This window comes from Rhodnius prolixus, unplaced genomic scaffold (genome assembly GCF_049639745.1).
Source record: "Rhodnius prolixus isolate KJV_2025 unplaced genomic scaffold, Rpr scaffold_6, whole genome shotgun sequence".
Lineage (NCBI taxonomy): Eukaryota > Metazoa > Arthropoda > Insecta > Hemiptera > Reduviidae > Rhodnius > Rhodnius prolixus.
The window spans coordinates 13,197,517-13,220,647 of NW_027411634.1; the positions used below are offsets into that span (position 1 = coordinate 13,197,517).

General features: G+C 32.0%; 1 protein-coding gene across 9 annotated transcripts in view; it reads right to left on the reverse strand.

Annotated features, from left to right (window-relative positions):
- LOC141461030 (anoctamin-4-like) overlaps window positions 1-23,131 on the reverse strand; it is a 41,372-nt gene that overhangs the window by 4,637 nt on the left and 13,604 nt on the right. For 4 of the 9 annotated variants that reach the window (XM_074141647.1, XM_074141648.1, XM_074141650.1 and 1 more), the window contains 9 exons: window positions 7,715-7,921; window positions 4,464-4,612; window positions 4,151-4,333; window positions 3,969-4,067; window positions 3,748-3,819; window positions 2,477-2,506; window positions 2,136-2,369; window positions 1,946-2,053; window positions 408-613 (listed from right to left, as the gene is read on the reverse strand). In XM_074141647.1, the coding sequence (XP_073997748.1) occupies window positions 408-613; window positions 1,946-2,053; window positions 2,136-2,369; window positions 2,477-2,506; window positions 3,748-3,819; window positions 3,969-4,067; window positions 4,151-4,333; window positions 4,464-4,612; window positions 7,715-7,921 (1,288 nt within the window). Of the gene's footprint in view, window positions 1-407; window positions 614-1,945; window positions 2,054-2,135; window positions 2,370-2,476; window positions 2,507-3,747; window positions 3,820-3,968; window positions 4,068-4,150; window positions 4,334-4,463; window positions 4,613-7,714; window positions 7,922-8,335; window positions 8,765-11,418; window positions 11,654-18,918; window positions 19,243-23,131 lie in introns of those variants that run through there. The other 5 variants (XM_074141657.1, XM_074141654.1, XM_074141653.1 and 2 more) reach the window with 5 other exon arrangements.

Sequence of the window (23,131 nt, forward strand, 5' to 3'; positions counted from 1 at the left end):
TTATAAAAAACACTTCTATATTTAACATACCATTTAATGGCAATTTTTCTGGTAGTCTGTATCGCAAAAAGTAGCTCAGAAAAACAACAACAAATAAAACGGTAGATAGAAGTATTAATTGCGAAGAGTTGAGCTTATTATTTGTTATAACCATTAATCTGTATTTAATTACAATTTCAGTTTAAAAACTACGCTACTAAAGCTGGAAAGACATTTAAGACTCCATTTAAAGACTTTAGTTTCCCAAATTATTCTGTACACAGTTATAGGAGCCTTTTTTACATATCCAATTTATTTGACATTGGACACTGACATTGGGAGTGTGGATTATCACTGATTTCTTTATAAGTGTGATAGGTACTAAAGAATTTAAAGAGCATATTAGAAAAAGAAGCATACAAATTCACCTTGGAATATTGTCAGAAGAATCCATCGTTGACAGACCATATAAGAAACATAATAGTCCAACAATTGCTGGAGGTATTAACATTTCCGTATAAAATCCAAGCCAAGCAAAATATAATGCAATTTTATCGCCAAAATACTTTCTGACTAACCAAAGTGGTTGTTTCTTATACCATCTACCTGGACGTGCCCATTCTAGATATAGTAACTAAAAAATAAGAAATTAATTTTATTTAAAACAAGAGTAATAGCACAGGTTTCTAAAACATATTCTAAAAGATTGTATTGTTTTTTTTAAGGTTAAAGCTGTTAAATAGTCATTAATCTAGTAAATTAAATAAGAAATATTAATAGAAATAGGAAAAAGAATGATACTTTAGATCACCCATTGGAAGGGTCAAAATTAAACGACCGAAAGTGAAGATAGAGGTTGTTTACAAATAATTAAAAAGTAAATAGATATATCTTTAAGATATAATGTGATGGCTCAATTGCACGTTGATTAGTATGTACATGGATGTAGCTGTAAAAAAGAAGAACAGAAAGGAAGAAAATAGAATATATAAAAACAAAAGTAAAAGTAAAGTAATCGCCTATTTTTTCAGGCGGGGCTTAACGACCAACTACCAATTAGGTTTCGAAGACGGAGGCGACTAGCTAACATGCTTTACTGAAAATTTCTGTTATTAACCATTAAATAAAATCCAAGGCCTAAGACCGGGAATCGAACCCAGTACCAAAATACATATTAGCTTCGCAGGTCTCGCCTCTAACCGCTCAGCTACCGTGGCGCCCAAATGAGAATATATATATATATATATATATCTGCAAAAATCTTTTAAGGAAAAAGAAAAGGCTTTGGGGAAAAAGTTGGATTGGCTCAAGGATGACTGATCAAATCTATACCTGTCTTTAGAACAACAGGACGAGAAGAGCTCGCATGTGGGTGCATTCAAAGGCTTGCTTACAAAAAGCTATGCGAGGGACTAGAAACGTACCAGCTTTGGGTCTCCCCTAAATCAGTACCTAAACACAGCTCGACAATTACTTCTTTGTTCTTGGAGGCGAGAAGCTTAGGTCAATTGCAGGCGACTCTGTGTTGTACGTCGAAAGGAGTTGAAAGGAGCAAGGACTGTGACCGGGGGGTTTAAAACGAGGTTTAGCCTAGGAAGGCTAATATTACAGTGTTTCATCTGGAGCTATCCACAATTCGCTTTAGATCTCGAGATCATAATTACAGCATTGGCTTGTCAGATGAATTTATATGCTATGAAGCTCTTTTTTAGTTGTTTAAGACAAGTGGGTGCTACAAAAGGTTCTTATAGAATTGTGACGTCTCTTTCTTACTCACTCCTAATCTAATTTAATGCAAAGGCATCATAGTGAGATGTATAACGTTTCGTTATATTTCATTCAGCCATTATGTTGCCGTAATATGAGAACTCTACTACTCTATTAAGCTTAGAATTTTGATCAATTTGATTATTAATATTTTGAACTTCTAATTAAGATGGCTAACATATTCCTAATTAAAACTCACCCTTCTATCAAATACTAAGCCGTTGGCAGCATCTCTTTCATAATCTCCTTCATGTAGAGGAAATACAGACAGATAAGTTCCATTATTTAAAAGTCTTCTGATCCCCATCTGTATTAATTTAACACATTCGTTATCCAAATTTTAATAAAACAAAAATATATGTTGAGCAAAACCAAATAAAATCTCGTACCTTTTTTTCTTCATCATATTTAGTCCTCAGTAAAATTTGAAAGGCTATTTGTGATCTTTGTGCTGAAGTGAAAAATGTTTCTCTATCTTTCACAACAAATTGCTCTTCACGATCACGACTGAAAGTAGCCGTATAGAATGATGGTTCTTCGGCGATTACATTTGGATTTAAGTCGAATAGCTTGGCGAATGGAAACGAGTATGGTTCCGGCTCGTTCATCCTCTCTTCACCTTCCTAGTTAAAATGCATACTTTAATTTGGAACTTCGAAAATAATTCAGCTGAAAATTTTGTAAATATGAAATGTAATTCTTTTTAAAAACACTCTATAAATATTCTTACCCAAGCCTTCACTGATATTGACAAAAACCTCTGCACCATGCAACAGAAACACCAACTAATGAAACCTAACATCATAAATTTATGTATTTTAAAATTAGAATAAATTCCTTCTTTATGATGTTATTGTACATCAACATAAGACACTCTTATTCAATAAATAGAAGATTTTATTGAAATTAAACGAAAGAATTTGGGTTTTTAATTCTTGTTAGAGCCATTTCTTTTTGTTACTTCTTAAAGAAAAGGACATATCCTAAATATTTCGACAAATTCATCCTTGTTAATCGATTCGTAATCGTCAAATGGTACTTTTATAGATAAGAATAATTTGTTGAACGAAGGATCGGTGACATAGGATCACACTCTATATGTGCCATGCTTATCACTCTGTACACTTGTGTTTCACTCGAAAAATAAACTGAAGTAAGAAAGAAGTGCTTCACAAAAAACCAGTGGCGTGACTTGAAAACATTTAATTCAACAATTAATGATTCGGTTCAACCGTTTTTCCAATAAAGTTTGGTGTTTTTCTTTAGGTTTTGTCATAAATTGATTAACTGTAAACATTAACAGTAATGTTAAATATCTTGAATATAAGTGTTAAATTAGAGAATTCATAAAAGAGGTTCAATACACAAAGCTGGTTTCAAATAATTTTAAGAAAAAAATTATATTTTTTCGTTTGTAAATGAACAATTCTGTGGTAGCTTAAAAACAGTGACCTCTCCTAAACATTATAATATATCCCTCAATAATTTCTTCAATTTTGAGATTGTTTCGGTAAGGAACCTTGTAATGAACATCCAAATATTAAACAGTGTGAATAAAAATTAAGTAAAAGAAATTATTAGTGATTAAAAATCATGAAATGACTAATCTTTACTCCTGACTCCATTTTTTTTTCTAGCAAACATTATAAAATTCTCTTTTCAAATAGTCTTACCCATTATAATGAGCAAATAAGATTAGAAGGACTGCCACATCTCTATTAAAAATATTTGTGCTCACTGGACTTCATTGTTATCTAATACTGTCACGCCACTGAATTTAATTTAGAAGAAAACAAACAAGCAGTTAATCATAATAAAAAGAGTATGGAATTTTAAGAAAATTTAGCAGATCAAATGGATTTAGAAGATTCCTTTCTTTAAAAAAATAAAATAATAAAAATGCTCTTATAAAGGAATAAAAAAGCTTCACAAGTGTTGAAAGTGATTTCATTATTTTTTTTGTTTGTAGTTTTTTATTTATTTCTTTTTGTATTGGTTTACCGGGCGGTCACCATTATCCCTTATTAAAGGACCTGACGAAGGAAGGTCTTTGCGCAAAAGGCGTTTGAATGTCTGGAAACAATTGTATAAGAATAGTAAATATTTCTAACCATTATTTTTAAATTTAAAATTGATTTTATAAATAAAGACATATGTATTACAAAAATTTAAGAATCAGAACAGCTGATCAATTGTATAATTTTTCTGACACCATTTCATACCTTAATGGGCATCTTCAAATTCATTACTTCAGCATATCTTGTGAGTACTTTCCAGGGTACGTGGATTTTAAGGAAGTAGGTTTTCTGATCGAATGAATTCTAGAAAACATGTATAATAAAATAAATCAACGAAGTGGCTATGCAAAAATGAATGATAATTATTTTATCAAATTAAGACTTACTTGTTTCTTTTCAAGTTCTAACTCTAGACCCTCTTTTTCAAGGTTCTTTAAAAATTGTTGCCTGGTTTCCATTCTAATGGTTTCTACTTCTGTAAGTACACCTAATTCAATATCATCTTCTTCATAAACCATTACTAGATCTATTCTTCTTTTGCAGTCTTTAAAGAATAAACTATCTCGATCCTGATGAAACAGAATAAAGTAATAACAATATGTAATTTGATTTACAGTAAAAAAAGTGTTACTGAAAGTGTTGCAAAAAAAAAATGTGGAAGTATTATGAGAGAAAGTAATAATTTTAGCATCTTATTACCGGATTTTTTTCATCCATCGGTAAACCACCAGTAGTATCTTCTTGAATGGTATCATCTGATTTATCAAATGATTTGTAATCTGGAATCGATATTGTGTCCGGAGGCATTGGTGTTCCTGGCCATTCAGTTCTTGAATTATTTCTGGGTCCTTATATATAAAAAAAAAAAATCTTATAAATATCTTTACCTAATGTTTTAGAATAGGATAGAAAACAGTGAATCAGCTGTAAAATAAAAACAATATGCTGGAAATAATAGAGATTAAATAATCAAGAAAAGCATTCATCGCGACATACACTTTTGGTGTTTTCAATCAGGATAGAAAACATTACAATCACCAAATCTGAGAATAGATTTCTCTTTACGGCTAATAAGACAAACGTGGTCTTAATATATGGGAACAAATTAAACCTGTCTTTTTTTGTTTTTCCCAGCCAATCTTGTTTATCACCGGAGCTGTAAGGAGCAATTAAAAAGAGGGCCAACAGCTGAATTCAAATCGGGGATTCTCCCTCTTGCGTGCGAATCCTAACGTCAAATCTTCAAATTAATTCCTTCCCAAATATTTATTATAGCAATTTTGGAAACAGTTCCTAAGATAAAACTAAGTTATTTCATGTTTTTTTTTTAAACCAAACAGAGAACAAACTAAAAGACTTACCCAACAAATTTGGTACTTCTAAAAATTTATTCTTTGGGAGGACATATTTCTTCTTGTTCATTGTACTGGTTTTCATTTTTTTTTTAAATTTTTTAGGTGAAACAAACATATTATATAACCCAATTTAATTCTGTTTTAATTAAATTGTTACTGACACGCGTTTGAATATGTAACAATGCATTTTAAGTAGGGGATATATGGCTTGATTCCAATGATCTCTTTAGCCAATTATAAAATTAGCTTAATGAAATCTTTTCTTTCCATAAACGTTTGTGTTATTTTGATTTAATACCTAAATTAGTTTTTGTTTATTGTAGTTAATCATTTTATTTACTTCATGATTTTATTTCAGGCAGGTAAGTAAATATTATGAAAATGAATGAAATAGGATGTTAAAAATATTTGTTTTTGTTCATTAATATTGTTTTTTTTTTCCGTATTTAACTAATGAAAATATTAGCTAGTTTTCCAGGCAGAAACGAATGTTTTGTTTGTAAATAGAACTGAGTGGTTGCAATACAAAAGCCAGAGGTAGAAAATAATGAATATGCGAAGAAAAAATAAAAAAAATTGTAAGTCTTTATAAAAAAGAAATTTATTAAGAATAATTTGTAATGTTACTGGATTTTTCTTTGTCATCAACTAAAACCAGTAAGTGTGTAATAGAAACAGTTAAGTGTGGAACGCTTAGTACCTAGAATAGTTAACCATTACATTTAATTTTGGTGGAAATTAGAAGATAAGATCGGAATTACAAATTCATGTTCAATGATTGGGATGTTGGAATTGTTAATGGAATCAATTCCATTCAATTGAAAGTCCTATAAAACTTGTAATGTTAGTAACAGTAAATGATGTTGGGAGTTGTAATAATTGCTCAATAAACATGAATACTTTTTGGCTCAATTTCATGTACAACTTTTTACAAAAACTTGTACAATATGGTGTTGCACTTAAATAAGGATTTCTATAGAAAGCAAAGGGCCTAGTGTTGAAGTAGGGGGTTCGGTAAAGAGACTGGCAGCTCGTGCCAGTTTGCAACGACCCTATGGAAATCAAATCCAAACTTCACAACAATTTTTTGAGTGGACAGTAGAAAACATCACCATCATAGACTTGGCATATTCAACCCAGTAAGACTAAGTTGAATCTGAGTGTTTTTTTAAAAAAAATATCGGTTTGCTCAAGCATTGGCTATTAAAGGAACACAGCAATACCGTGCTTTCATTCCCAGAAGTAAATCCAAAATATTGGTTAAAAACTTTTCTATGAACTCAGAAGCTTGTGAAAAGAAAGTTTCAAAATGTCCTGATAAACTTAAATTAGCCGACATATCAGGTTATATCACTGTAGTCTATAAAGCAAACTAGTGGCTTGGATATGTTTTAGAGAAAAATGAAGAACTTGATGAAGTAAAAGTAACTTTTCTTCATCCAGCTGGACCCTCTAAATCATTCTCGTATCCAAGAAATGCTGATATTCTTTAGGTCTCGGTAGTGGATGTTTTGATAAAAATTGATCCTGTGACTCTGACTTGAAGAACTTATGTCCTACTAGAAAGTGATGCATGCCAAACAAATGAAGCCTTTTCAAGCTTAAAATAATAAAGAGATCATATTACTTAACTGTATGTTTTACTTTAAACTTATTAGTGGAATTATTATTAGCATTATTGTATTAACATGAATTCAGAGTTGAATTAATCGGATTGGAGCTTTAGTCTTAAATTTTTTTAACAATGAAGCCATTGTCGTCCCAAATTAATATTTTGCGCAGTGATTCATAACACTACTAGCTGGCTATTCATGGAATTAATTTTAAAATTTTAAAATATGTACTTTTTAAAAAATTTAAAATTTAAATTTAACAAACTTTATTTATCCTAACCCATATGGTGTCGCATATCACAGGAAAGGGCATTAGTATATGCTATAGAATGACACCAATCCCAAGTCTAAGACACCAATAAGGAAAGCTTCAACAGTAATCCAAACAAACGATGTTCCCTATTTTTCAGCCCATTTATGGCAACTTTACAGCCCTGTAACTCATAAACCAGTTGACATATCACAGTAAAATTTCATATTTTTCCAAGTCTATACCAATAGTACTCATGTGCCAAATTTCAAGAAAATCTGAGATGGTGAGGTTCAGACCCTGTGTTGTTTTGATATGGAATGATCCAGAGGGACTCAAAAATGTTTAAGGTTAAAAATAAAAATTTAACGTTTTTACTTCTGTATTTTCTGACCTAATTGGTAGTTGGACGTTAAACCTGCCTAAAAAAAAATGGGCGATTACTTTGCAGCATTTTATGAGTAACAGGGACTAGCTTTTTATGGATTCAGAATTTGCTACTGGAAGGCTGCTTAGCCCAACATACGTGGGAGAACTATCCTGAATAAAAGAGAGGACAAAGAACCTTGAATAAGAACCTACCACTTTATTTTTTCTGAAGAAGTGATTGAGATAAGACCACATATTAGATTGTTTCAGCTTTAGTATGATTATTCTATGAACATCTGTTCTTCATCAAGTTATCCGGAATTACCGAGATAAAAAATGGTAAAAGTAATGCAATTTACTTACCAAAAGCATCCTTAATGTGAGGTGTAGCGCCGCCGGGGTGGATGGATCCCCTGGAAACGCGTCGCTCTTTATTGGTCGCCATGCCATCGTCGGGCGGTTCAGGTGGAGGCGTTGCTGTCCAAGCTCTGTCGTTCACCGTAGTTGTGGCGGTTGATGCAGTTACATTATCTTCGCTAGTACCGCCCAGCCATACAACTACTCGCCTGTCTGCCCAGTATTCAGGTTGTTATTATTTGTACATTAATTTACTATTTCGATTTATTTGAAATATGGAGAATATTAATGGAATATCTTTTCCCTAATGCATAAAACTACACTTGAATTCAAAGATTATGGTAAACCAACTGAAGATAAAAATTTTGGGTTATTATAAAAGTGTGTTTAAAGAGAAGTAATACCCAATTTATGTATGCATACATACATAGAATAAGCGATTTACGAGAGTTAGTATGGAAGGGACTCGGAAATTAAGAAATAAAAAGTAAATCAGGAGAATTAATATAGTTCCCAGTATGAGAAGACCATATGCCTGCCATAGAACTCTGCCACTGTGATTGTAAAGATAAGAAGGAATCAAAATAAGATCTACAGTAAAAGGCAATGAATTAGCTTAATACTTACTGTTGACAGAGACCAATTACGTATTCAAAGAATCGGACGAGCCAGAGAGCAATATAATGTTATGAGATAATGCATATTAGTGAAGTTACGGTAACATTTTTTTGTACAAATCTTAACTTTTTGTATTCTCATTTAGAAATGGTGTTTACATTGAGACTAAATGATAATTTGGCATCAAATCCGGTACCCAGATCTTTAATTATAGCTAGTCTATTCAACGGAATGTTATTGATAGAGCAAATAAAACAAATATTATTGATTTTTCGAGAGAATATTACTGCAAACAGTTTTCTATGTTCAAAATCATCTTATTTTGGAAACACCATTGGAAAAGAGGATTTCGTAGAGCATGACAATCTTCAACAATGGAAATTAGGCAAAATAATTTTAGGTAAACATTAAACAAGAGAGTTCTATCTGATTTTTAAGATGGAGGTGGAAGGAAGGTAATTTAAGGTTAGCAGTAATAATATAAACCCAAGGGGTGAGCTTGGATGATCAAGTTATAATATAAAAAGTGGTTTTGTTGGCAATAGGCAGAGAAAGTTTTATACGCAGGCTAACAATCGTACAGATTCTCAATAGGTTAAAATGTACACTTCTCTTTAGCTCTAAAGATACTCCTAATAAAGGCCACCAAATGTTTCAAGACAACTTAACTAACAAAAAAAAATTGTGGATAAAAAACGTTTTGTAAGGTTAATACCAGATTTCTTGTTTTTGTTTTTAAATAACTCAAAAAGACCCATTGCTTAGAAATGTATGTTTATCATCAAGCACCCTCGCAGTATTATTCAACAAGCGAGGTCAACACATCAAATTTGCGATTTATATATACTATGTATATATAATTATTAGCGTGCCAGCCGCAGTATTTAGTCCAATTTTTATCGGCAATCAATGTGACCTTTTTTTTTCATTTAGAAACAAAAAAAAATTAAGCAAAAATTATCGGTTTTATCTAAATAATGTGATAGCCATCGTCAATAGCCGATCGATAATATACAAATAGATCGCTCATGAAATTTTCATTTACTTAATAGGCGAAAAGGTTTCCTTAATAGATTAGATACGATCCTTAAAAACACATTTCATGGTCTTTATTAAATTACAGTTGTGGTTAAACGTTATTGATAAACTAAATGTAATTTTGGATCAGAACTATTTGATTATCTGTTATGAAGAAATGGATTGATTCTTCGTATACTAGTAACTATTATTAAGCAATTACATTCACAATTCAATTGCTACAAATAAGTTTTCGGAAGAAAAGAAATCAGTCTTTAAAATAACTTAAATCGTAGACATTTTGTAGTAAAGTTATTCCTACTATATGTTCTGGAAGGAGCGGTTGTTACTTATTCGTAAAAGCGTGAAAGAGATGCTGAAGTCTCCTGCTAACATGCCGCGCTGTTGAACAGAGCTAGGCTTCCTTCGTTGCCAAAATGTGAAGCACGTTTGCAATATTTAACTATTGCCCAAAATTTGGTATATGTTTAAGTGGCGATGTTTTAGAGCAGCGGTTCCCAACCTGGGATACGCGTAAGATTGTTTAGGGGTACGCAAAAAAAAAGTTAATATGGCGGAAGATATAAAAATTATACAGATATATTATTAATGAGAAAAAAATTATATAATAAATGATTCCTACAACTTAATTACAAAATTATTATAATAAAACTGAATAGCATATAAATTGACAAGAATTAAGTACTCATTCGATACTGCAGTATTTTTTTTAAAAGTAAATATATTTGTATATCAAAAATTATTAAATGATTTCTTGAACATGTAAATATTCGAAGAAATGGTGCTTTAGTTTTGTCTAATATTACACATGGCCCGCATATAATTTACTTCTCCTTTATTATCGCTTTGCTGTTTCAATTTACGACCCCTGCAATAGTTATTGGTTTGAAATGTTTACCTATTCATAAATGATTTTTTTTATAGGAACATATCATATGTATATGTTCTTTACAAGACACATTATATTCAGATTGTTTTGCTGTTAATTTAAGGTTACAATATGTAAAATCAAGAATACGATTATTTATATATATGTTAGGGGTACTCACTAAGGAAACAATTAGGTAAAGGGGTACACTAATGAAAAAAGATTGGGAACCGCTGTTTAAGAGAATGTTTTATTCTAAATCAAAATTGCTTAAAACGGCTGAATTTAAACTCCGAAACTACTGAACGGAAAATGAGGTAGGTAAGTTCGTAACAGAGAAAGAACATTTAAGAAATGGACTAGTTGTAAATTACGATTTCTATTTATGATCGAAATTCTATCTCAAATTAAACCTGAGATGTTCCTAAAAGAGTTGGCCAGTATTCGAGAGATTATTCTGGTCTTCTATCGCTTATAAAATGCTCTCAATCACTCGCTACCATCATAGGACCTAAAACACGTCATCAACCATCTTCAGAAGCGTAATGATTAGGGAATGTTTCAAGGTGATGTGTATGGATCATGGTTCTGGGTTCGATTCCCGGTCTACACCTTGGATATTGGAAATTTTATAGTAAGATACGTTTGCACATCTATTTTTGTAGGTGGGCGTAAAGCTCGCCTGAAAAAATAGGCATACTTTTCTTATATTACCACGCGTTGTCAAAATTCATAAGAGATGAACATTCCTGTTCCACACACCGCTGATTGTGAACGCTTTGCGAATTGTGATCCTAACTACAGTAAACTTTTGAAAGCAATATTTTTTTTTTTGAAAATAGGGCAAATAAATAATTAAAAAACAAAAACAAAAAAAAATTGTATTATAAGACCAAAATTGCTATTGAATATTTAATTTTATGAACAACTGTTTGTTTTATATATGGAGCTTATCGATATTTTTGTTGAATAAATAAATAAATACTCTATGGCGGTGGATTATATGTTTTTATGTGGGCGACATCTATAGGTACACCTTTTAAGCTCTCTTTTTCATTGCTGAATTATTTAGTTATCCTTGATAAACAGAGAGAGAGAAATGAAAATATGGTGTTTTATTGTTAGAATAAGTTTAATTAAATAATGCTATAAAATGTACTCTTAAATAAAATTAAGATAAACTTACTAATGACATGATTTTTATTAACAACTGGCGAGCCGAAGAAATTATTTTCCATAAGAATTAGCGGCAGAACATTTATACGAATTTTACCATTTATGGGTCAGAAAAATGTATATTTCGCGTAATAATTAATAAACACTACATCAGTACACAAATACATAATTTTTATTTCCAACTTTTAATCAGTTAAACCTAAAACGTTCACTTTTAAAGCTTCATTTTATTGTTTAAAAGAAAACAATGCCACAGTTAACCACATAGTATACAAAATTATCTTTATGAAATTTGAACTGACGTACACGAGAAACTGACGCTTAGTAACAGTACGGAAATGTCTTCTGAAATAAGGACGACCTACTAGCCTGAACTTAACTGTGAGGATAGACAATTCACCACCGTTTAGAAAACTTCACCAATTCACCACTAGAGTATGTCCCAATCGCCGGCCATTCTCCCATAAGCACCCTCTTTTTTTGTCAACCCCTCTTTAGTATTTTTTAAAACAGAAAATAAATTGAACATGTTTATAGTTTTGATCTATTAAATACACGCTAGTATGACCTTAACGTAGCACACCCATTTATGTAGCCACACTTTATTGTACCGGCATCACTTTATTTAATTTTTGTTATTATTAATATTTCATGAATTGATTTTAAAAGTAGATAATAATTTTATATATATAAATATATATATATATATTTTGGCATTGGCTTTCGCCATACAGCCAGCATCGTCTAGGTGCTTATCACTAGAATATCACTCACTCTCCATTCTTACTTATAAATACATTCGCTTCACCCATTCATCCCTCTACTATATACAACTATTTACATAAACTACAGCTAATGGATGGATCAGTACTCTATATTCCTGCCATCCTTATAGCTTAACCGAAATTAAAATCACGTAATCCTTCTCTAATCATTTCCTTGCATTCATTCTAATCGGCTATAACTTTTAAATACATTCATATTTCATTGCTAGCTCTGCTATAGACTTAAGCACATAGATGTTGGTGGAGCATATTATGTCTTCATAACGAAATGGTGCATCTAAATACCTATATATGTCGTCAAACATTCGTTTCCTTTCTACCGCATAACGTGGACATATCATTATTATATGTTTGAAATGCTCCTCCTCATTGCAATCATTACGCAAAGAGGAGAGGACCTTTTGTTGATGCTGTGAACTCACCGCTCGCAGCCTGCTTATTGTCGCAACAACCCATTTATTAGTGACAGTTCCCCTTAAACCATGGTTGTCTAGGTAACTGATCTGCCATAGTTTTATAGAATCTCCCTTCATTACCATTACTGTAATCTCTCTGTCATTTTTGTAGTGCTGTTTTTGCAATTGTACACTTGATATCAGTGTGTAGTAATTTATAATTAGCCATTTCCCCCACTATTGGTGGCTTCCTTTGTAAGTTTATCAGCAATTTCATTTTCATTTATACCACAATGACCCCTTACCCACTAAAAAGTAATGCAGACCCCTTCTCTTTAAAAATGGCTATAATTTCTACCAATCTCTGCGATAATATGATTCATTCCTGCAGACTGGTTGTATACGAGTATATGTATAATTTACACAACGCACTCTGGCTGTCACTAATAATGGTATATTTTTTCTCCGACAACGAATAAGTATATTTTAAAGCCGTTAAAATAGCAATCAGCTCCGCTGTATAGATGGACGCCTCATCTTCCAATTTAATTATAGTAAAATAGTTCCGAACCGGATCATACACAGCACTTCCGACTTTACTGTTGATTTTGGACCCATCTGTAAATAAACGATATGAGCCAGGATAATGGGAAGAAATATAATCTTCGAAGGCCGAGGTTCTCATCTTTTCTGGTACCTTATTCAAATCGAAGGCAGTGTTCAACACTTAATTCGGTCAATAAATGTTCGTATTTTAAGTTATACACATCTAACTTATTATTAGAAAATACCTTATCTCTAAAGGTAGAGATTCTAATAAAACTTTCCGTGTAAATGGGGCCTTACTTTTTTGTCCAATATTTGTGAGTGAGGACTTTGATATTTAACTGCATCGATCTTATTGAAGCGGTAAACCAAGAAATTTTGTCGGTTTCCGGTGCGACCAGGATATTTTCTTTCAAAATTTGGAACTCGTTTATTGCGAGAAAAACTGATTTTTTTTCTATTGGCCTTGGATGTTTATCATTTTCGGTGAGGATAATTGCCTTCATCAATGGCTAATACTGGAAAATAACGGTTACCATAATTGTTCACCTCTTCTACCGCCTTAGAGGTGTGAGGCTACCTTCTTCTTGTGCTTCTTCCAACCTGCATTGCGATCTACCTCTTCCTCAATTCCTCACCGTCACTCCAGTTGGTGCTTCATACTGCACTCTGTCGGAATTCATCCATAGAACGTGCCCAAACCAGCTTAGCCTAATATCTTCTATTACTTCTTCTGCTACATAGCTGAACCTTCAAACTGGTTCTTATTATGGTATTATTCGTAATATACGAATTAATAGACCTGTCTTTTCTGGTCTTCCTCAGATACCTCATCTTAGTTGCCTGTATTTTACTTTTAATGTTTGTCTATGTCCAGGACTCCGGTGAGTATAAGAGCATTGGGAGAAATTTCAACTTAAAAACAGACAGCTTCGTACTCTAGACACTTCTCTTTTACTGAGAAAGCCCTTCCGGACCTACTTGCGGCACCCTTTCTTCGCTTAATCTACTTATCCACACGACCACTCTCACTTAGATGTTAGATGCGCGTTTAGGCACTTGAACTTCGTCACCTAGTCCACCCAGATATATGAATGCTAAATCATCTTTTTAGAATTCATATTTCTATTCGAATTTGCAATTTTAGCAAACTGCTTCATACCCTAAATTTGTTTTTTAATTTTTTTTTTTCCGGCGCATCGACAGCGTGGCCATTAGCGCCATCTCGTCCCTTAAAATCACCTCGTGCTCGGATGGCACCTTCTCCTCCCTCGTTACATCCTATACTGCTTCCCGGGGAAGCCAGTATCTCCAACCATTTGACCATCGACTACAGTCGACGGAGGGGAGAGATGTTTTTTAATGTTTTCTAATTTCTTAATTATTGCTTCAAGTTCACTTCGATTATTTACATATTTTAATTTTTATTTAATATTACATAGATTAAGATCGATATTATTATGGTGTCCACATAAATAAATGTAACAAAAATGTTACACAAAATATGTTTATCGGTAAAGCTTTTTTTTTTTTTTTGCAATTGATTAATTTTTTTAACTAACTTCATGATGGATAAGGACTGGAAATATTAGTAAGTTACAATTTTTAAACTATATTAAGTAAAGTTTAATTTGAAAAAAGTTTAACTTACGTAGAACATCCTTGTGTATTGCATCATAAAAATGTTACCAATGTGTAAAATGAAAAATATGGTCTACGAAGTAAGATTGCCAAAGAGGAGGGATGACTTAATAATTAATTAAACTCTGCCTATTTCTGGAATAGAGACGATGACCTCAAATAGAGGGTGATATATGCCCACACAATTTTTTTTCGGAATTAACCATTTTTAATTCCAGGTAAGTATTAGAATTAGGGAAATTGATTTCTAATTGAAACTTCTTTTTTTATAACCTCTTTTAATCGATGGGTTCAAATCGATTTGAATTTTGGTGGATGAGATTTTCTTTTTACTACTTCTCCTAAATCATTCGAGCTGATCAAATGTTTCGAAACAGATTACTCTGAAGGAGAAAGATATACTTTTAGAGCCTGGTGAGAGTATTTCTTATTATCTACAATAAGAGAGATAAGAGAAAATAAACTGAGATACAGTACTTCTCCTTTCATATTTATGATTAGGTATTAAGTATAGCACTCATTACTTAGAATTGCATATCTAAGTATTGAGTATTGTACTTCGTACTCAAATATGACTAAAGTAACATACTCGGTACTTATTACTAATTTCAAGGTGCAATTTACTTAAACCTGACGATTTTCTTCGTAAATTAGCTCTCAATTAATCAATCAAAGATCGATTGCTGCATGAGCAGTCTCATCAGTTTTATTTTAAAATATTTTTCCGACAAAAAGATTGATTATCAGATATATTTATGAGAGTTGAGAATTGTACTTCTATTTGTAGTACCAAATCTGAAAAATATACGGAGACACGCGTTATTTAAAGGTAACTAACTATTTACTTAAAAAAATCAGATGTTTAAGAAAATGTAATCGATCAGCTAGCATGTAAATAAATCTATAAGCAATACCGTGAATTTCTCTAATTAATTTCTGAATATAATTATTTAAAACTAGTATACCTGTGGTACCTTTTGTTTTAAGAACGGCTTAGCAAAACAAAACTTAAAATGCGCAAAATAAATATTCCTTTTAGTTGTTGAACTAGGATCAATTAACTGATACTACATTCGACAGGAGTGTCAAAAAATCCCAAAATCCACTTTCAAGAAAAAAATTTCAAAGCAACAAGCTTCCATAATATATTTGTGTACACATATATCAGCGTCATATATCAAGTCATACGAAAGAGAGTCAATCGAGATTTTTTTGAAATTGGAAGACTAGTTGCTCGAGGTGAACTCGCCAATGGTCCATCATATGAAACATTTGAGCTGTTATTTTTGAAAGTGGTTTAAGTCCAATTTTTAAAAAAAATGAGTTAATGGTGATTTCAGTAAGATATAGACACATTCTTTCCATATTTATAATCATACATTCAATGGAGTACGATTTTTTTTATAAAGTCAACAAAAGAATTTTGACTATAAAATGTTATCACAAAAATATTTTTTTTGAAAGTGGAATAAGTCCATTTCTAATAATTATAATTAAAACAACTTTATTATTGCAATTATTTTTGATTATTGCTACTTCACTGTACGCTGCTCGATGCTAACTGTAAAAGAAAAATAAGTTTAAAATATCTTTTTTTGCTTTAAAGATCTTAACGAAGTAATTTTCATTTTTATATTTTTAATATAACTGAAATTAAAAAAAAAATAAACTTGGTTATTCGTGTATTTAAATGTCTTCATTTTAATTATTACTTTTTACGTAAAAAACCATTTCAGTAAAGCTAATGTGTAAAAAAATATGGACTTATATTTACTCCTGTTATTTGTTATTTTTGAAAGTGGTATAAGTCCATTTGGAGCTAAAAAAATCGTTTATTTTTTTAAGAATTGTAATAATTATTATTTCATAATAAAATTTAAAAGATGTATAGTGTTAATAACATCACTTGAATAGATTAAGGTTTTACGAATATTTTTAAATTAATTCAAATGTAAAACCTTAAATATCTCATACATGGAAAAATGGATTTATACCACTGTCAAAAATAATAGCTCATTTTATACTTTTAGGTCGAACAAAAATTGACGTCTTAATGCAATAATTAGATTTGGTACTTAATAAATCTTCTGAGATTTTTTTTCTCCAACAGAAATTCTTGGATTTTGGCGCTAATTTTAAGGGCTTTATATCCTCATAGGGTTTTGGTATATATTTAAGTAAATCAGTCTTGTTATGGTAGACGTAGTTTTGAGCCCTTCTTCCGAGAAGCAGTGAAACAGCGTAAATCATTAAGGCCTAACCTTTTTATTTAAGGATCTACCAAATGAGACGTATGATTGCTATCCTAAATAGTGTACGGAAGTGAAATTATAATTTATGGAGTATTTAAAGTACCAAGAACTCTAAAAAAACTTACATAGATAAAATATTTTCAGTATGATTATACGAGGGTCGTTTGAAAAGTCCGTGCAAAGTCAGAGAGATAGCACTACTGGCGCGTATCGAGGTTATCTTTAGTTAGTAGCATCTCTTGGAAGAACACACACCAAGTTTCAGCCAGATCGGTCTATTTCTTTGTGTTTGGCATTCGTTTGAATCGAGGAAGTGGAGTGATTTTCAAAAAATGGACGAAAAAGAATTTCGTGTGTTGATTAAACACTACTTTATGAAAGGCAAAACGCCTCAGGAGACTAAAGAGAAGCTTGATAAACATTATGGTGACTCTGCACCTTCGATTAGAACAGTTTATAAGTGGTTTCAAAATTTTCGGAGTGGCCATATGGGCACAAGTGACGCTGAACGTTCTGGACGCCCTGTAGAGGTTACTACTCCAGAAATCATTGATAAAATCCATGATATGGTGATGGATGACAGAAGAGTGAAGGTGCGTGAGATTTCTAGTGCTGTGGGCATCTCGAATGAACGGGTACATAATATTTTGCATCAACATTTGGACATGACAAAGCTATCCGCAAGATGGGTGCCGCGATTGCTCACGCTTGACCAAAAACGAAATCGTGTGAAGTGTTGCAAGGACGGTTTGCAGCTGTTCCAGAAGAATCCGCAGGACTTTAAGCGTCGTTTCGTCACTGTGGATGAAACATGGATACATCACTACACTCCTGAGACCAAAGAACAATCTAAACAATGGGTTACCAAGGGGGAATCTGCGCCAAAAAAGGTGAAGACCGTTCCTTCGGCCGGAAAGATTATGGCGACTGTCTTTTGGGATTCGCAAGGAATAATCCTCATCGACTATCTGGAAAAGGGTAAAACTATTACAGGTGCATATTATTCATCGTTATTGGACCGTTTGAAAACCGAGCTGCAAGAAAAACGCCCACGATTGGCCCACAAAAAAGTCCTTTTCCATCACGACAACGCACCAGCTCACACCTCAGCAGTTGTGGTCGCAAAATTAATGGAAATAGGGTTCCAACTCGTTTCACATCCCCCCTATTCTCCAGACTTGGCTCCCTCGGACTACTATTTGTTCCCCAATATGAAGAAATGGCTGGCGGGAAAAAGATTTTATTCAAACGAGGAGGTGATTGCAGAAACGAATGGCTATTTTTTCAGACTTGGACAAATCCTATTATTCGGAAGGGATCAACAAACTAGAGCAGCGTTGGACGAAGTGTATAAGCCTAAAAGGAGACTATGTTGAAAAATAAAAAAGGTTTACCCCAAAAAAATAAGTAGTTTTTATTTTTGCACGGACTTTTCAAACGACCCTCGTAGTGATAATAAATAAATAGTGATAATTTTTAAAATCGAAAACTAATTCTAAGTATAGAAAGTGCGAGATTTGGCACTTTTTGGTAAAAATCGATTACTATAATCAATTGTAATACATTTTTCTAAAGTTATTTAATTTAGTTTGCCAGAGATTAATGTTATTGCAGCTTATATGTGTAAATAAAAAAATTTAAAATTAAATTTAGTATACTTTTAATTAATTTTATGTATTAGTTTAATGAGCGAAATGTAAGAGTTGAAGGTTTCAAACGAGGAGGGGTAACGCAACAGTTGGAACTTTAGTTTCTGTCTATTATTCTGTTTTGTCTAAGCATTTATCTATGTGGTCTATTTGGTTATACTTTAGAATTCTCTTTGTATATTATTTATCTACTGAATTTCTATAAATATAGAAACATATGAACATATAGAAAATTAGTTTACCTGCGTAAAGCCATTAAACAAGTAATGAGATGTTATAATTGCCACTGCATTATTTTAAAAAAAATAAAAATTATAACAACTAATTTTTTTTTTAACTAAGTTTAGAATAAAATTTGTTTTGGAACAGTTCTATTAGTTGATATCGATGGCAGTACACAAAGTGACACTACTGTCAACTACCAATATGGAAACCAACACAACAATACACCCAGCACAGAAAGAACCTTACTTAAGTATTTAACACTTTTCATCTCTTTGTCTGCCAACTCTTTCTAACCATGTCCCTCTAGCCAAACAATAATTTCTCTCGATCAGTATCGATCGATCCATATCGCTAGCTTATTTTAACTAGAACGTTCATATGAAATGATTACGATTTTTTTTTTTTTTGCGATAGAAGGACCGTCTTGATTAATGGATAGGGTAGTGGGATAATATGATGCCCCTCCTTTATAATATTGGCCCTGCTTGACCGGCGCCCTAATTCTTTTTTTTGTCCTTTCAAGTATTTAGGAGGGGAATTGTGACCACCACCTCGGCCCCATAAAGTTAAATATGTTTAGAGGACGGCCATTTTGAATACAAAAAGTATGTACATTTAATTCTCCAAGGAGATGTTTGAGCAATTACAGCATAGGGGCATGGTGGAAGTTAATACTGCGCTTCAGGATTAGACAGGAATTATTATTTTTTTTTAGAATAGTAAATTTAGCTTATTTGTTCTTTTACTTTGTAAAAATAGATTAAGGCAGCGTTTCCCAAAGTGTGGGTCGCGACCCGGTACCGGATCGCAGAAAAATTCAGCTGGGTCGTGGCAAAAATTGTAAAAACACAAAATATCTATAATATTTTGCTCTAAATTTAATATTTTTCGAAACTTTTTCAAGTACTGCAGGTGGCAATCCTTTACCGGACCATTTAAATTCGGATGCTCTGATTGGCTGATTTCGATTCGTCATTCAGTGCCTCCTGTTGATATTGAAAAGGAAGAAATGCTTAATCTTAGTGAACAAGAAGTTGATAATTTAATTGAAATTTCATGCGACACCGATCTTAAAAAAAGTGTTTAAAACTGTACCACCAATTAATTTTTGGTTGCACTGTCAAAAGGAATATCCAAGCGCAAGCGAGAAAGCGATACAATTTTTAATGCCTTTTGTCACCACTTATACGTGTGAAACTGCGTTCTCAGCCTTGGTGTACTTAAAAAATAAGTATCGAAACAGATTGGATGTCGAACCTAATTTGAGAATAAAATTAAGTCCTAATTTGAAATGACTATGTGATGAAAAACAACATCATCCTTCGCACTAAGGTTAAAATATGTAAAACAAAATTTACTTCATTTACTTTAAGTTTTAAATGAAGATAATGGATTGTCTTTAATTAGTTATGTTTTTGTTATATAATTATTTTGCAATTTTTGTGTATGAAATAAACAAACAAATAACTTGAATTTTGATTTTTATTAAAAAATAAAATTTGTTTTGTAAATAAATGTTTTTTATAAGGTGGGTCGCGAAAAAATTTAAAATCTCGTACCGGGCCGCGGTCAAAAAAGTTTGGGAAACGCTGGATTAAGGTATTACTTGAAAAAAAAAAAAAACTAGAGCATATTCTTTTAAATTAAAATCCCAAGTTTATCAAAAAAATTGGGTTGTCGCAATCATAATTCTATATTTTGATCGCTACAGTTCGCACTGGATTAGAATCAACGAATCATCAGCACATATGATCAGGCCTGATTGCAAATCACCTGATCTGATCTTTACAGACTTCGATACTACGGGTAAGAGAACTGTGCCGTCTCATATAAACTTAAGGATTCACACACTTTTTTTTTATTCAAAACTGATTCGTTCAGCGCGCAATAATAGAGCTAATCTGTCCCCTAACGAGAATCGAGTTTAACAAAAATAAATAAATAAATATATTAATATATTAATCAAGCTTTCATGTTCACAATGTATACCTAGAAATTTGATATCGCGTTAACTATCATGCGAGTGTTGCATGAATACAATTTTTGATTTTATTTTTGGTACTTACAGGCTTCAATGGTGACCATTTTTTTCTGTATTTAACTATTTTGTTTTTTTGAAAAATGCCGAATGATTACGCTGAGTAGTTGAAAATATTAAACACCTGGACATAATAATAACAACTGTGAAGAGTATTAAGTTATTAGACAAGGGTTCAAATACTTAATTGGAATTATAAGTTCACTGAAGAAATGAAACTGTGCAATCCTTGCATTACAAAGAAGTCAAATTACGAATAACTTGCAGTTTTAAGGTATACCAATTAAAATTTAGATGAATTAACATGATTATGTGAGTAACTTTTAAAATTTATACAACATTCTTCTCTTCTATTAACATTAACTGTGTTTGTACCTTACAAAAATATAAACGCTCATCAAAAAACAAAAAATGTACTAATCTTTGTAAAATATCTTTAAATCGAATCTTTAGTTAAAATCGATTAGAAAAACATTTACCGTATAAACATACATCGCATGACAATGTCTATAAAGCAAACATCATATCTGTGGTCATTGCTAGTGATGGGCAGAACGAGTCCGTCTTTGGACTCGTTGGATTTGAATCAGTTCCAGGGTTGGAATCGATTCCAACAACTCGTTCACCGATTCCGGTCTCTGTACTTACCCTATGCATTAGTAAAAATGTCACGCAATTTATTAAAAAATATCATTAAATGTTAGCTTTCCCAGTTAATAACAAAACTATATTTCTTTAACACACATTGAGTACTATCCCTAATTTCCAATTGCACTGATAAATATAAAATTAACAACGTAACACAAAAATTAACATAAAAATAGACTAGTCAATTATAAAAATTAAAGCAATGCTGTTTAGTCATTATCTAGCTTGACCACTGGAAGACTGGAGTTAACGTGCTTCAAGAGGATCCAAGGTAGAGAAACGGAAATGGGTAGGAAATTATTCCCATAAAAAAAATTCTAACCCTTCAAGCAAAATGATAATTACTCATAAATAAAGAAATATTTATTTACTAGGACTTGTATATCAAGCTTTAAAAATATTATCTTATTATCTTACGAAAAGAAAAAGCTGTGTGCTTAATCTTTAACATAGCGCTGGACACTCTTATTCTTATCTTCATTGGGTAAGTTTAACCGTGTACATGACCGTGAGACAGTCAAAGTAACACTGAGCCAAAATTTAGTATTACCTAATTGGTTTACTTAGTGTAGTATCCCTCCCACTCTATCACCAATTTCACAAACATTCATCGATTGGAAATAATTTTTAGTTAAATATTCGTTTTATTTGAATACAAAAAACATTATAACGCTTTCTTAAGATGATTTTAATTTTTAAAATTTGTTTTTGTCCATTACTCTTATATAATACGAAGAATTTCAAATAAAATATAATATACAAACACAATGATCTAGTATGCAGGTGGAGTCAGTCCTCGTTACCATAGCAATGGAACCGTTAAACAACTCCGGTTCCAGCTCCAGCAATTTCTATTGGCTAGATTCAGTGAACGAAAAAATGGAACGAGTCCGGTTTCAAAAGGATTTAAATCACTCCGGATTCGACTCCACCAACTCCAGTGGATTTAACCAATGAAAATGCTAGAGCTGGGCCGGAGTCGTTTAACGGTTCCGTTGTCATGGTAACTACGACTGACTCCACCTGCACACTAGATCATTCTGTGTTTGTATATTATATTTTATTTGAAATTCTTCGTATTTTATAAGAGTAATGGACAAAAACAAATTTTAAAAATTCAAATCATCTTAAGAAAGCGTTATAATGTTTTTTGTATTCCAATGAAACGAATATTTAACTAAAAAATATTTTCAATCGATGAATGTTTGTGAAATAGGTGATAGAGTGGGAGGGATACTACACTAAGTAAACCAGTTAGGTAATACTAAATTTTGGCCCAGTTTTACTTTGACCGTCTAGCTGACATGTACACGTTCAAGCTTACGCCAATGAAGATGAGAGTAAGAGTGTCCAGCGCTAAGTTTAAGATTAAGCACACAGCTTTTTCTTTTTGTAAAACAATAAGATAATATTTTAAAAGCTTGATATTCAATTCTTAGTTAATAAATATTATGAGTAATTATAATTTTGAAGGGTTAGAATTTTTATGGAATAATTTCCTACCCATTTCCGTTTCTCTACCTTGAATACTCTTGAAGTAAGTT